At 34.3% G+C, this 14556-nt stretch overlaps 1 protein-coding gene across 2 annotated transcripts; it reads right to left on the bottom strand.

Annotated features, from left to right (window-relative positions):
- Positions 1-3197: 3197 nt before the first annotated feature.
- On the bottom strand, positions 3198-14544 carry LOC105335135 (conditioned medium factor receptor 1). Of its 2 annotated transcripts, XM_066080695.1 has the most exons (12): positions 14422-14544; positions 14226-14286; positions 14054-14135; positions 13388-13536; positions 11940-12076; positions 11583-11694; positions 10407-10566; positions 9474-9653; positions 7138-7227; positions 6262-6406; positions 4180-4295; positions 3198-3868 (listed from the first exon to the last, which is right to left on the bottom strand). In XM_066080695.1, exons 4-12 carry the CDS (start codon positions 13436-13438, stop codon positions 3747-3749), a joined length of 1113 nt encoding a protein of 370 aa, XP_065936767.1. In that variant the 5' UTR covers positions 13439-13536; positions 14054-14135; positions 14226-14286; positions 14422-14544; the 3' UTR covers positions 3198-3746. The 2 variants fall into 2 exon arrangements, with proteins under 2 accessions (XP_065936767.1, XP_034338745.2); XM_034482854.2 differs by lacking the exon at positions 14422-14544 and having other exon boundaries at positions 14226-14415.
- Between the last annotated feature and the right edge of the window lie 12 nt (positions 14545-14556).

Raw genomic sequence — 14556 nt, 5'->3', positions numbered from 1 at the left:
AAGATCAGGCTCTATATCTGAAGATTCCTCTGCGATCATTTATATTATAGGTGAATCAACCATACAAGTTTGAAATAGAACTATTATCTATTAAACGTGTGACCTGCTCCAAAACACTAACTGTCGTCTGGCATCTTAAACCTATTGCTCCGATATAGCATCCTTGCCTGTGGAGTGCATTATATTCATAAGACGCACCATCTATGCAAGTTCGGTGAAGTTAGGCCCATCAATAACGAGGCTATAATCATCAGAGGGCACCTGCTCCAAAAACTTTCACCTGTTCCAAAAACCTTTACCTCATTCAGCATCCGAAACCATTAGCTCATATTCATCATTCAAGCCTATCATGTGCATCAGTATCATACGACGCACCATCTATGCAAGTCTGGTGATGTTAGGACTAGTTGTAGCTTAGAAATGGCTATCAAAGTGCACCTGCACCAAAACCTTCAACCTGCTCAAAAAACAATAACTTCCTCCATCATCTGGAATTCATGACCCAGATTCAGCATCCAAGTTTTTAGTCCATAAGTAGGTCCAGATGTATCATCCATGGAAGTTTGGTGAAGATAGGACAAGTAATAACTTAGATACAGGACCTGCAACAGAAACGTTAACCAGGTCCGGACACCGACGTCGATGCCGAGTCGAGATAATTATCCAAACGTTTATGTAAAAGGCCTATAAAGAGTTTCCCGAGACACCTTGTAAATGTATAACACTTAGAGTTCTATAATTGTGTTTGTATTATTGGGGTCTTTTTATGTATAATAATGTAATGAGTGAAAGATAAAATTCTTTGGCATCTTTCAATTTTGTAGCAAGATAATAAAAAAATTTGTAAGAATTGGTAATAGGATATTGTGGTTGACCTTGATAAACTCATTAAAAGTCAGGTACAGCACTTTAACAATTTTTTCAGCTTCAGATTGCTTTGATTTACTTCATTTTAAGTAGCTAAAGGTTTTAGTTCCATATATAGTTCAGTATAATTGTACTTTGAGCTTTCCTCGTCAGTATAATAAATGTTTAGAAGAGTTTGTAGTGATCGACAAATTCGAAAATTCCCGACAGTTTATGCATTCGTTTTCCTAAATTTGTTTTCTGTAGTGTTATTCCAGGAGTTATTTTTATTTTGTGGTGACTATGATCATGAGTTTATTTCATCTACAATATAATTGTAAACAATTGATTCAAGACTTTTCCTTAGCTTATTCTAAGTATTTCTACCTTTTGAAAAGGTGTTTAGTTACCAGTTATTCTGATATTTTTGTACTTTCTACCCCAAATTTCTTACTTCCTTTGGAAGTACACAACTTTTGTTTTTGTTTCATTTTCGGTCGTGTTTTTGTTTCATTTTCGGTCGTGTTTGCTGCATTAATCATAATACTTGATAGAGTCACATCAAGTTTATTTAGATCATATAATTTATCATCTTTTACTTGGTCAAGTAAATTATCAAGCATCAATGTTTGATTTTTAGTATCTCCTTCCATAAGAGCGTCTGGATATTTGTTTTTACAAATACTTGACCTAAGGTATAGTCCTTCCAAAAAGCATTTAAATTTTTCATTTCAAAGCACGTCAATGTTCATATAAATGCTTGCAGTTATAAGACAATGATTTGACATTTCTGTTGGGGGTAATACTATGAAATGTTCAACTTTGTAGTATATAACATATAATTAACAGTGCTTAAACCATTTGAATTATAAAATGTGAAATATCCTTGAAAGTCACAAAGAAATATCCCATTTTGAATAGAAAATCTACAAGTATATGTTTTACAAATAGTTGTGAGCAATTGCCCTTGAAAATTTGATGTCTTATCGAATTGACATCTGAATAAAGTTGTCTTCCGCTCGGTATTTTGTTGAAACAAACAATTTCATTGAAGTTGATTTCCATTTACATCGGCTCTGAATCCTTTTATAGATGTGAAATGTCGATAAATTTGACTTCCATTGAGAATCTCTTTATCTTTGCAGAGACAAACAATTCCAATGAAGATGACCTCGAAAGAGTACAGGCCTTTTCCCTTTAGATACAGACATGCCAATAAATTCACTTCCATAGAGTACCGTTATCTATCTTAATAGGGAAGGAAAATTCCAATGAAGTTGACTTCTATAAAGTATAATTGTTTATTTATAAATGGACGGACATGCCAATAAAACTGACTTCTAATGAAAACTGCTTTATATCTGAAAATAGACGGACATGCCAATGAAGTTGAATTCCACGAATTATAGCTTTTTATCTTTGAATAGACAGACACTGAAGATGACTTCCATCGTATACTGCTCTTTATCTTTGTAGAGACGGACATGCCAATAAAGTTTATCTCACTAGAATACCGCTCTTTACCTTTATAGAAAAGGACACTATCGATGAAGTTGAATTTTATAAAACAGTTTTTATTATCTTTGCAGAGACTGACATGCGTGTGAAGTTGACTTCCACAGAGAATCATTCTATGTCTTTTTGAGAGGGAGTTCATAATTCAGTTGACTTTTATAGAGTACAGTTTTTTTATCTTTGAATAAACGGACATGAAAATGAAGTTGACTTTCATAGAGTACTGCTATTATACAATATATTTTAAGTTACAGCAATGACAACAATGTTGACCTCCATAGAGTACCGCTCTCATCTTTGAAAAGGCAAACATGCCTATAAAACTGAATTCAACAGTGTAACGCTCTTTATTTTAACAGAAAAGGATATTTTCTGTGATTTCATAGAGTACCGCTCTTTTCTTTGGTGGAGACGGAGATACCAATATAGTTGACTTGTTCTTATAAATAAATGGACATATTATCAAAGAAGATAACTTGCAACTTTGTTGACAAGAACATACCATAGAAGCTGACTTATCTTTAAAAAGAAAGGGACATTATCAATAAAGTTAACTTGCATCTTTGTTGACACGGAACGCTCTTTTTCTTTATAAAAAAAAATGACCTCATTAATGAAGTTAATTTCCATTGAAAATAGCTATTTATCTGTGTAGAGACAGATAGACCAATGAAGTTGACTTCCATAGAGTACCACTCTTTATCTTTTGATAGACGGATAATAGCAAAGAAAATGGTATGTTGTGACAGAACAAGTGTTAGCATTATTAAATTTACGATAGATGGATATTTCCTTTTCTTATTTTTCAAGTCAAATCTAATTTGATAACACATAGACCAATCCAAAACAATCTATAATCTTAGTAGCATTTTTTTCCAGAGTTAAATCCACTGGCGCTATTTACTCCTTTGTGTAATAATCATACAATGTCTTCGATCTTTGAGAAATGTTTTGACACTTTTTATGTAGATGTGAGAAAATAAAGGTTAAAATACAAAACTATAAATTTGTAGTTTAATTTAATCGTTGTAGAGGAGCCTTTTCAAAAACTCCTGCTTCTTTGAGAAATGTTGCAATATACAGAAGGGCCCTTCTCCATATAATATTGGGTTCGATACATTGCTTTATTATTATACTATGGAATAAACTTCATCTCAAAGGCAAGAACACGTGGTCAAACAATTGCTCTAAGTAGCTACGTTATTCCCAACACAACTTTTATTAGAACGTAAGACTTATAGTGTACACTTACTCATTTTACTGTATAAATATTTGTTCAACAAAGAATCAGTACTCATTTCTTTCAATCAATATTTGTTTTAACTTAAAATCATTTATGATTATACTCTATCAATACTTACTTTACATATATAGAATCAGTGTTTTTACAGAGATTTATTTTCATTTTTCTTTTGACCGTTAAATCTGGCTATTAGTAGTCTCAATAATTCATATCCTAAAGTTAAGGAAAACTCTGGCTTCAGCATGTACATTTTTGGAACTCTTCCTGCAAAAACATATTTTAAGTTTTATTATTAATTCCTTTGAAATCTTATCATTTATGAGATATTGTGACATAAGAATAAAATAAATATGCTATTAAAATTGAACACAGCACCATTTAATTCATTTTTTTTTCAAGCATCAATCAATGCATATCAAAGTTTACCATAATGACTAAAACAGCGCACTTCTAAAGATATAACTATTCAAATCTGTAGCTTTTATTGACAGAAACTTTATAATGATGACAAAAAAGACAACCTAGTTTTCACTGTTTTATTTCACAGATGCAGTAACTCCATGATTTCAATTTACCTGTCATGATATCAGCCCATTTAGCAAGGAATTTGTCTCCCTTTCTCTTCAGAGCAGCCGCAGAGGCGTCCAATAAAATCGGATAGCGATACATCATTTGGCAGAAGATCATGGACCTTCAAAAACATAGTAAAAACAAAATAAGTACTACAACAAGCATAATCATGATGCTTTACAGAGTAACCATGTACAGGGCACTAAATTATACTAAATACATAAAAGGAGTACTAGGTAGTGGGCACTATGATACATTAACGGAGCACCAGGTAGTGGGCACTATGATACATAAGAGGAGTATCAGGTAGTGGGCACTATGATACATTAAAGGAGCACCAAGTAATAGCCACTATGATATATTAGATGGTTACCAGGTAGTGGACACTATGATACATTAGAGAAGTACAAGGTAGTGGGCACTATGATACATTAGAGGAGTACTAGGTAGTGGACACTATGATACATTAGAGAAGTACAAGGTAGTGGGCACTATGATACATTAGAGGAGTACTAGGTAGTGGGTACTATGATACATTACATGAGTACCAGGTAGTGGGCAATATGTTACATTAGAGGAGTACTAGGTAGTAGCCACTATGATATATTAGAGGAGTACCAGGTAGTAGGCACTATGATACATTAGAGGAATACCAGGTAGTGGGTACTATGATACACTAGAGGAGCACCAGGTAGTGGGCACTTAGAGGAGTTCCAGATAGTGGGCACTATGATACATTACATGAGTACTAGGTAGTGTGCACTATGATACATTAGAGGAGTACCAGGTAGTGGGTACTATGATACATTAAAGGAGTACCAGGTAGTGGGCACACTGATACTTAAGAGGAGTACCAGGTAATAGCCACTATGATATATTAGAGGAGTACCAGGTAGTGGGCACTATGATACATTAGAGGAGCACCAGGTAGTGGACACTATGATACATTAGAGAAGTACAAGGTAGTGGGCACTATGATATATTAGAGGAGTAAAAGGTAGTGGGCACTATGATACATTAGAGGAGTACCAGGTAGTAGACACTAATATAAATTAGAGGAGTACGATGTAGTGGGCGCTATGATACATTAGAGGAGTACCAGGTAGTGGACACTATGATACATTAGAGAAGTACAAGGTAGTTGGCATTATGATACACTAGAGGAGCACCAGGTAGTTGGCACTTAGAGGAGTACCAGATAGTGGGCACTATGATACATTACATGAGTACTAGGTAGTGGACACTATGATACATTAGAGGAGTACCAGGTAGTGGACACTATGATACATTAGAGGAGTACCAGTAAGTAGGCACTGTGATACATTAGAGGAGTAAAGGGTAGTAGGAAGGTATATAGAACATTAAAACAAAACAGTAAATGTGTTTAGTTCTAGCTAACCTATGATCCTTAACGATGTTACAGTGCAGTTGAGGCTTTGATACAGTAAAACGCAGCAAGCAATACAATTGCTGCTATGATTACAAAACTCCCTTGCAGGAGTGATTTTGTACATGCCAACTCTTTGTATTTTTATGCAAGCACCCTTTACTCAGCCTCTTATAAACTTCCAAATTTCCCTAACACTGAGAGCACTCTCCATTCTTCACTGCGTCAGGTATTTCATTCACCTGAACATATCAAATAAAACACCAACAAAAGTTCAAAAAGTGCACTGGAAGGACCTATCCAAGAAGACACCTAACAAACACATTAAATAAATTCAAGCCCACATGTTTCAAAAATCATATTTACAGAGCTTCTATCTTTGTCTGTCATGACATTTGACTGGTGTAGATGGTGCTGAGATGGTGTGTTTATTTGTAGAAACCGACAAAAATTATAACAATAGAATGAATTTGATATTGGAGCAAATTTTCCTATAAACGTTTTAATTTTCTACTGAGTGTACATTCTTTAATCAATTCTTTTTGCAAAATAAAGTGCAACTTCTTTGGAAGTAGAAGAATTTCATTCTTTTGCTCGAAGAGCAACTGACCAGTAAAATTATGTAACAGTTGAGAAACTATAAAAAAAAAATCAAATAGTGACAAATACTTTTTTGACTGGGTTAGTTTTAACAACTCACCACTTAAAATCAAAACCAAATTTGTTCATCCAACGCTGATGGTAAATTTTCATCAGGCCCTCATCATAGTTACCCTTTTTGATGGCTTCATCCAGAAACAAAGCAGCCAACTTCCCTCCCTCCATAGCATGGTGTATGCCTTCTCCTTGTCATCACAAATTTAAAATCAACAGTCACTGTCTAAATTAGCTGCAGGTCTGTAGCTCTTGGGCTGAGAAAATTTCAGATGGACAACCTGGGAGCTAGTTCCATATGGGTTATAAAAAATTGTGCTAGCTTTGGACTGATGTATCTTATTTCCACACAAATTCTAGAGATAAAATTACTACAATAAAATTCTTCCGGCAATTTTCTACTGATAATGATATGGTCACTTTACTTGCCCCAGACGTTCTATGTAATTCAGGTAAAGATTTAGAGTCACCATTTTGACATGTAAAAAAAAACTGCTCTTGATGTTTAAAAGAATATCGGAGACAAATGATGATATCTATAGTACCGGGTAGAATGTCTGTGAAATTTTTGGGAATCAAATTATTTGTTCAGAGTTTGTGTGAAAATAAAATTAATCAGTCCAAAACTAGCAAAACTTTTGTGTGCCATAAATTGCAACTTTTTAACATGTATGGAACAGTAGCTCTATTGCACTCCAAATTGTTTTAGACCCGAAGCTAAAGACCTGCAACTATGTCTAAGTCAGCTGCCTAACTTCAACCAATATGATTTTAATTCACATTCAATACAATTGGATAAGCTTTATGAGCAGAACACTTGTTTACTGAGATATGAGAGATTTCCCTTCTACAGAGAGATACACCTTAAAATAAATCTAACTGATGTAAGAGATCTTATCTTCAAACTATTACATTACCTTACCTGTTAATGGATCTATCATTCCTGCTGCATCCCCGACAATCAAAACATGATGTCCATACGACACTTGCTCTCCACCAAGTCTCAAACTGGCTACAATTAATATCACTCTGTTAGGGGCTTTAATAGATATCATGTTCTCTGACTAACTACAGTAACTTTATCATATATTCAGACTGGCTATAACCTTAAAACTTAAGCTAACTCTCCCATATCTTGACTTATATTAGTGACTTGCTTGCATTTATCCTCTCTTTAATAAGCCAACTTTCTCAGATCTTGACCTATGCTTGTGACTTACCTGCATTTATCCTCTTTATTTAATCATACTCTCTCAGAACTTGACTATTATTATTCATTCTTTATATCAAGGCACTTTTTCCGATCTTGAATGTTATTTCTGACTTACTTCTATTCACACTCTCTAAGCCAACTCTCTGAAATTTTGACTGTTATTTGTAACAAACCTGTACCCATTATCCCTATAAAAGACCACTCTTCTGGATCTTGACATATATTAGTGACTAGCTTGCATTTATCATCTCTATATAAGCCCACTCTAACAGATTTTGACATACATTAGTGACTTGCTTGCATTTATCTCCTCTATATAAGCCCTCTCTGACAGATCTTGACATATATTAGTGACTTGCTTGCTTTTATCATCTCTATATAAGCCCACTCTAACAGATCTTGACATAAATTAGTGACTAGCTTGCATTTATCCCCTCTATATAAGCCCTCTCTGACAGATCTTGACATAAATTAGTGACTAGCTTGCATTTATCCCCTCTATATAAGCCCTCTCTGACAGATCTTGACATAAATTAGTGACTTGCTTGCATTTATCCCCTCTATATAAGCCCTCTCTGACAGATCTTGACATAAATTAGTAACTTGCTTGCATTTATCTTCTCTATATAAGCCCACTCTAACAGATCTTGACATATATTAGAGACTAGCTTGCATTTATCCCCTCTATATAAGCCTACTCTAACACATCTTGACATATATTAGTGACTTGCTTGCATTTATCTTCTCTATATAAGCCCTCTCTGACAGATCTTGACATATATTAGTGACTTGCTTGCTTTTATCATCTCTATATAAGCCCACTCTAACAGATCTTGACATAAATTAGTGACTTGCTTGCATTTATCTTCTCTATATAAGCCCACTCTAACAGATCTTGACATATATTAGTGACTAGCTTGCATTTATCTTCTCTATATAAGCCCTCTCTGACAGATCTTGACATATATTAGTGACTTGCTTGCATTTATCTTCTCTATATAAGCCCTCTCTGACAGATCTTGACATAAATTAGTGACTTGCTTGCATTTATCATCTCTATATAAGCCTACTCTAACAGATCTTGACATAAATTAGTGACTTGCTTGCATTTATCATCTCTATATAAGCCCACTCTAACAGATCTTGACATATATTAGTGACTTGCTTGCATTTATCTTCTCTATATAAGCCCTCTCTGACAGATCTTGACATAAATTAGTGACTTGCTTGCATTTATCATCTCTATATAAGCCCACTCTAACAGATCTTGACATAAATTAGTGACTTGCTTGCATTTATCTTCTCTATATAAGCCCTCTCTGACAGATCTTGACATAAATTAGTGACTTGCTTGCATTTATCTTCTCTATATAAGCCCACTCTAACAGATCTTGACATATATTATTAGTGACTAGCTTGCATTTATCTTCTCTATATAAGCCCACTCTAACAGATCTTGACATATATTATTAGTGACTAGCTTGCATTTATCATCTCTATATAAGCCCACTCTCACAGATCTTGACATATATTTGTGACTAGCTTGCATTTATCCCCTCTATATAAGCCCACTCTCACAGATCTTGACATATATTAGAGACTTGCTTGCATTTATCCTCTCTATATAAGCCCACTCTAACAGATTTTGACATATATAAGTGACTTGCTTGCATTTATCCCCTCTCTATAAACCCACTCTAACAGATCTTGACATATATTAGAGAATAGCTTGCATTAATCCCCTCTATATAAGCCCACTCTAACAGATCTTGACATATTTTAGTGACTTGCTTGCATTTATCCTCTCTATATAAGCCCAATCTTACAGATCGTGACATATATTATTAGTGACTTGCTTGCATTTATCTTCTCTATATATGCCCAATCTTACAGATCGTGACATATATTATTAGTGACTTGCTTGCATTTATCTTCTCTATATAAGCCCACTCTAACAGATCTTGACATATATTAGTGACTAGCTTGCATTTATCCCTCCTATATAAGCCCACTCTCACAGACACTGACATATATTTGTGACTTACCAGCATTCATTCTCTCTATTTTGGCCTCTCCTCCCAGAGCTCGACTTATGTTAGGGTCGTTTGTTTGCAGATATTCATGCCAGTATTTCAGATCATCAGGGGTCACTTTTGGATTGCCAGGAATAATGTATACACAGTAGTTGAGCTCATCGTTTGGATGACGAAAAAGAGCAGAATATCCTGAAACAGATTGTACTAGCATGACAACATGGAAGACAGGGACTCGCAACATTGAAATAATTAACATACCTATATATTCACATCTACCGATTATGATTCCCTCTATTTCTTACAGAAACTAAAAGTTGATTCATAGCTCTATAGAAACCTAGAAACAGCCAGACTGTAATTTACAGGCCCCATTTATCAATTGGTCAAACAGCAACCACAGAAAAATAATGGACTGCATGAAAAATCATCATAATGTCAGACTAAAATTCCTATAAAAGACGATTTGGCTGTTTCTTTTAGCTAACATACTGATGTACATAACAGTAATTTAGTGAACTTTACTTACTTTTTACAATCAATTCATTAATTTGTTAAAAGAAAGATGTAAATATAAACAATAGAATGTTTTCTTTTATGGTTCTGGCAGGTTATGAAGGTTGCAATCATTGCAGAAAAAATAATTAATCCACTAACACAGGCAAGTTATTTTTTCTGCACTTTTCTGCATTTTCTGCTTTCTTTAATTTCAAAACCAGTGCAGGCACAAACAAAATACTGCTTGCTGTTAAGGCATTTCGTTTTACTAACATAGTATACTTTATTACTTATCAAACAGCTTATTCTTAAAAATCACATGCAAATGCCTTCTAAATGAAAAAGAGAAATCCACAGCTAATATTTTATTCAGGTGCATTTATATAAGAAAGATTTAATCATACTATATGTATGCCTGTCAACAATATAATCTAAACATTTGTTTACCTGGCAGCATTTCTTTATTGTAAAAGACAACACCATCGGCTTTGAATTTGTGGGTTCCTCCTTCCACATAAGCCCTTGAACAGGTGCTATCTGGGGGGCGAGTTATCAAACCAAGCTGTGTTCCCAGCCTAGAGGGGGCCCCATCTGCACACACCAACACCTGTAAAAAACAGTTCAATGTTCTAATTAGAACATTTGTAGTTTACTCCTATAAACAATGGGTCAGTTTTCTTATGAGAAACTTATAGTTTACTCCTGTAAACAACAGTTCAATGTTCTAATGGGAACACTTGTAGTTTACCTTTGTAAACAACGGATCAATGTTCTAATGAGAACAGTTGTAGTTTACTCTTGTAACCAAATGAGATCACTTGTAGCTTACTCCTGTAAATAACGGGTCAATGTCTAATGAGAAACATGTAGTTTACTCCTGTAAACAACAGTTCAATGTTCTATACTCTGTCCCGAGTTTTTGCTTCCACCACTTTTTGCATGATATTTCAATAATAGTAAATTCCTTTGTGCTCAAACTACGTTCATCCACTAATATGAAAAATGTCCAGATTACCTGTTTTGAAACGCCCCCTCTACCGCTTCAGGTTTCAATACACATCCAAAAATTGAAAGTCTATGGAGATTTTGCATTGCATCAGCCATTAATAAGCCCGGATGATAACGTTAAAAAATTGTGCGATGTATTCCGAGTGTATTCCGAATGGAGAAAAGATGTAATTTATAAACATTCCCCATTATAAATCTCCGTAAGAAAATTGTTTTCGTTCCTGTGAAATTTTATGAGTGAAAAGGGATAATTGTTCAATGAAGATATCTTGGATATATTCCCTTTCATCGATTTCAATTGTATTTCTTTCACAGGTATGTGTATTTTTATTAAAAATCATCAAAAATTGATGGAAGCAATAACTTGGGACAGACTATAATGAGAACGCATGCAGTTTACTTCTGTAAACAATGGATCAATATTCTTATGAGAACACTTGTAGTTTACTCTTGTAACCAAATGAGATCACTTGTAGTTTACTCCTGTAAACATTGGGTTAATGTTCTAATGAGAACAACCTATACCTGTAAACAACAGATAAATGTTTTTGGGAGCTCACATGTGGCTTACACATCATTGGCTTTGTTGACAAGATTATGTCTTTTTTTACTCACCCTTGCTTTGAATGTATCAGTTGCTCCTTCCCGATAAAGTGTCCAGAGACCAGCAGAGTTATCAAACTTGGCTTCATTGACAGCCCACTCTTCTCGAAGATCAGCACCCATCCTAATCAGCAACAAAAAATAATTTTACTAGAAGTCAGCATTCATCAAAACAAAAAAAAATTAACATTTAACAACAAGATCAACCCCATCCTACAAAAAATAAAAACCAAAAGAGCACCTATTCTATAAAACTAAAAGAATTATAGAACCAAATTATAAATAGTTAATTATTAACAATCTGAACCAAAAACTTTGGGATAATTATTGAAAAAATTTATCAGTTCTCTAACATGAAAAAGGCAGTACCTTTGGGCTGCTTTAGCAATGGCTTCATCCAAGTGTATCCGCTTGCAAGCAATGGCTGCAGGGATTTCGCCAAGAACCTCTTTGCTGCGCCCAATATAGCTCAAGCCCCCAGGACTGACTAGTCCCCCACTGTCTGCCTAAAAATAAAGCCACCATCAGTCTAGAAATATATTACATCTGTCTTCTAGAAGTATTATGGATAAAACAGTTCCAAACCTTACTCCTTTTGAAAACAAGTAGATTTACCCCTTAAAGGTGGGTGGCATCACAGAGTTGAAAATGTCATTAAATCATCATGATAACATTGCTAAAAACCCACGGATAGTCCCCACCCATTTTGTGACTGCGGGTAACTATTAACTCACAGATTTTCCTTTCACATGAAACTCCTTTATTCAGAGTACACATGAGTGTAACAGATTTACAGCTGATGTTATGAAAATATGTTATATTACAGATTATAGGTACTAAGGAATCATTTAAATTCGTGGGGGCCAATTTCGCAGCACTGTTCAGGTTTTCTTTGTGGTCGCCCCGACCAGAAGGTATGGGACATGTTAACTATGACATCATACAGAACAATAAGTCGTCAAATTCTACACGTTTTGTACAACTTGTAGAATTACGCGGTATGCGGAAAATGTGACATAATACACATAAAATTAGGGGATTCCCCTAGTTACAATAAACAATGAGAGTAGACTAAACATGTTGAAAACGTTGAATCTAATTATTTTACACGTACGCGTACACTTACAGTTATATAACATAATCCAAATTTTGGTACGTGTACGTGTAAACAGACTTGTAGCTTCACAGGTACCCGTAGACGTACACGATTAATTGCTTAACCTCTCTAATGTTTCACTTTATACTACGTACATGTACATTTACATCATGATAAAATAACTTTACATAAATATTTTGTTATAATAGATGCATCGTTTTATGAACATTTAAATCTGCAGATATTTTCATAGTAAGCCTTAACAGTGCTGCGTTACATAGATTGTTGGTTTTTTCGTTGAGGTTGTGAATTCACGGGGAAGGGCTACCAATAAATACCACAAAAATTGAGCCACCACGAATTCTAATGATTCTAATGATTCCACAGTAATCAGCTATATGCCGGACATCTGAGATTAACTGGTGCATATACTGCTCACATTGAGGGTCTTTTAATTTGATCAGACAGAGGCCAGACATTATAATATGTTAAAAAGGAAAATTCAATATGTTACTTGCATTAAACCCATTCTTAATTTTATGGAATCATTAAAAATATAAAAAGTTATGTGACCTTTCAATTTGCAAAAAGTCTATCAAAACAAGTTAAAAAGATTATAGGCATGCAGTTCAGCTGGACATTAAATTACCAGTTGAGAATACAAAGAATTAAATTATGGAAGTTTTTTCCTATATAAATCTTGTACATTATTTTTGTTTACCACGTGTGCCTTGTTTTCTCGAATGAGTTGATCATAAACGCCCATGTCCATCAAAATCTCTATAGCTGTTTTACAAACTGCATCTCCGCAATATTTGTCCCGAGGAAATTTCTTTTTTTCCAGAATGAGGCATTTCCAGCCAAGCTTAGCTGTGGTATTCAGTTTTACAAATATTTGGTAATTTTTGGTAATTATATATTGCATTAACAAACTGAAAATATTACCTATATACAAAGTAACATTTGATCCATACAGTCAAACTTTGTTATCTCAAACTAGATGGGACTGTTAAAAAAACTTAAATTGAGATATCAAAATATTCGATCAAGATATTGAGGGTAAAAAAGTTAAAAAATAAGTGGTTGGGACTAAATTTTTCAGATCACTTTGTATTTGAGATTTCAAAATTAAACTGTATATATATATATAGGATATGTTTTTCAAATAGGATTGTTTACAATTAAAACATTATTTCTCATTTCAATTTATTTTGTATTTAAATAAACCAAAGGCACAAAATTTCATGCCAACTCTGATTACAACAAATTAAATTACAAACTGCTAATTGGCTTTTTTCATATATAAATACTAGAATATCAAATTAATTAATCATTGTTTGGTAAAAGTTTTAATGTCCAAATAAGATCCTGCTGAAAATTCTCTTACCTAAATAATAGGCACAGGTACTGCCTGCCGGGCCTGCCCCACAGATCGCTACGTCATAGTGGACTTGTTCTGTGGGTTTGTTCTGTTCACAAGTAGAAAATCATCAGATGAATGGGCAGCAATATTTACCTATATTTCAAAAAGAGTAGTCTCTCTTTGACGAATATCTCACCTTTATTTTATCGGCTGGAAACTTTGACACAAAGTCTGAGATCTTTCTTTCGCCTTTCTTTCTGTAAAACAAATAGAACACGCATGCAGTTATAACTAAAAGGCATGACAATTCGAAGAAGTCCATCTTTTTGCACAAGGTTGATCTGTCACTTAATGAACAGCGTAATCGATGAACATGATCAGCACATGCTGACCTTTGAACTTTGATCCTCGGGAATCGCTTACAAGTTAGTTAACATAAAAAAATAAATGCCTAATTTTGAAAGGTTAATGCTTGTTTATAAGTTCTCCTTAAGAAATCTTAGGATCTCTTTTACCAGGTGGGTTTA

Source organism: Magallana gigas, chromosome 3 (genome assembly GCF_963853765.1).
Source record: "Magallana gigas chromosome 3, xbMagGiga1.1, whole genome shotgun sequence".
Taxonomy (NCBI): domain Eukaryota; kingdom Metazoa; phylum Mollusca; class Bivalvia; order Ostreida; family Ostreidae; genus Magallana; species Magallana gigas.
The sequence above is the reverse complement of the archived record's forward strand: the minus strand, read 5'-3'. Positions and strand labels throughout refer to the sequence as shown.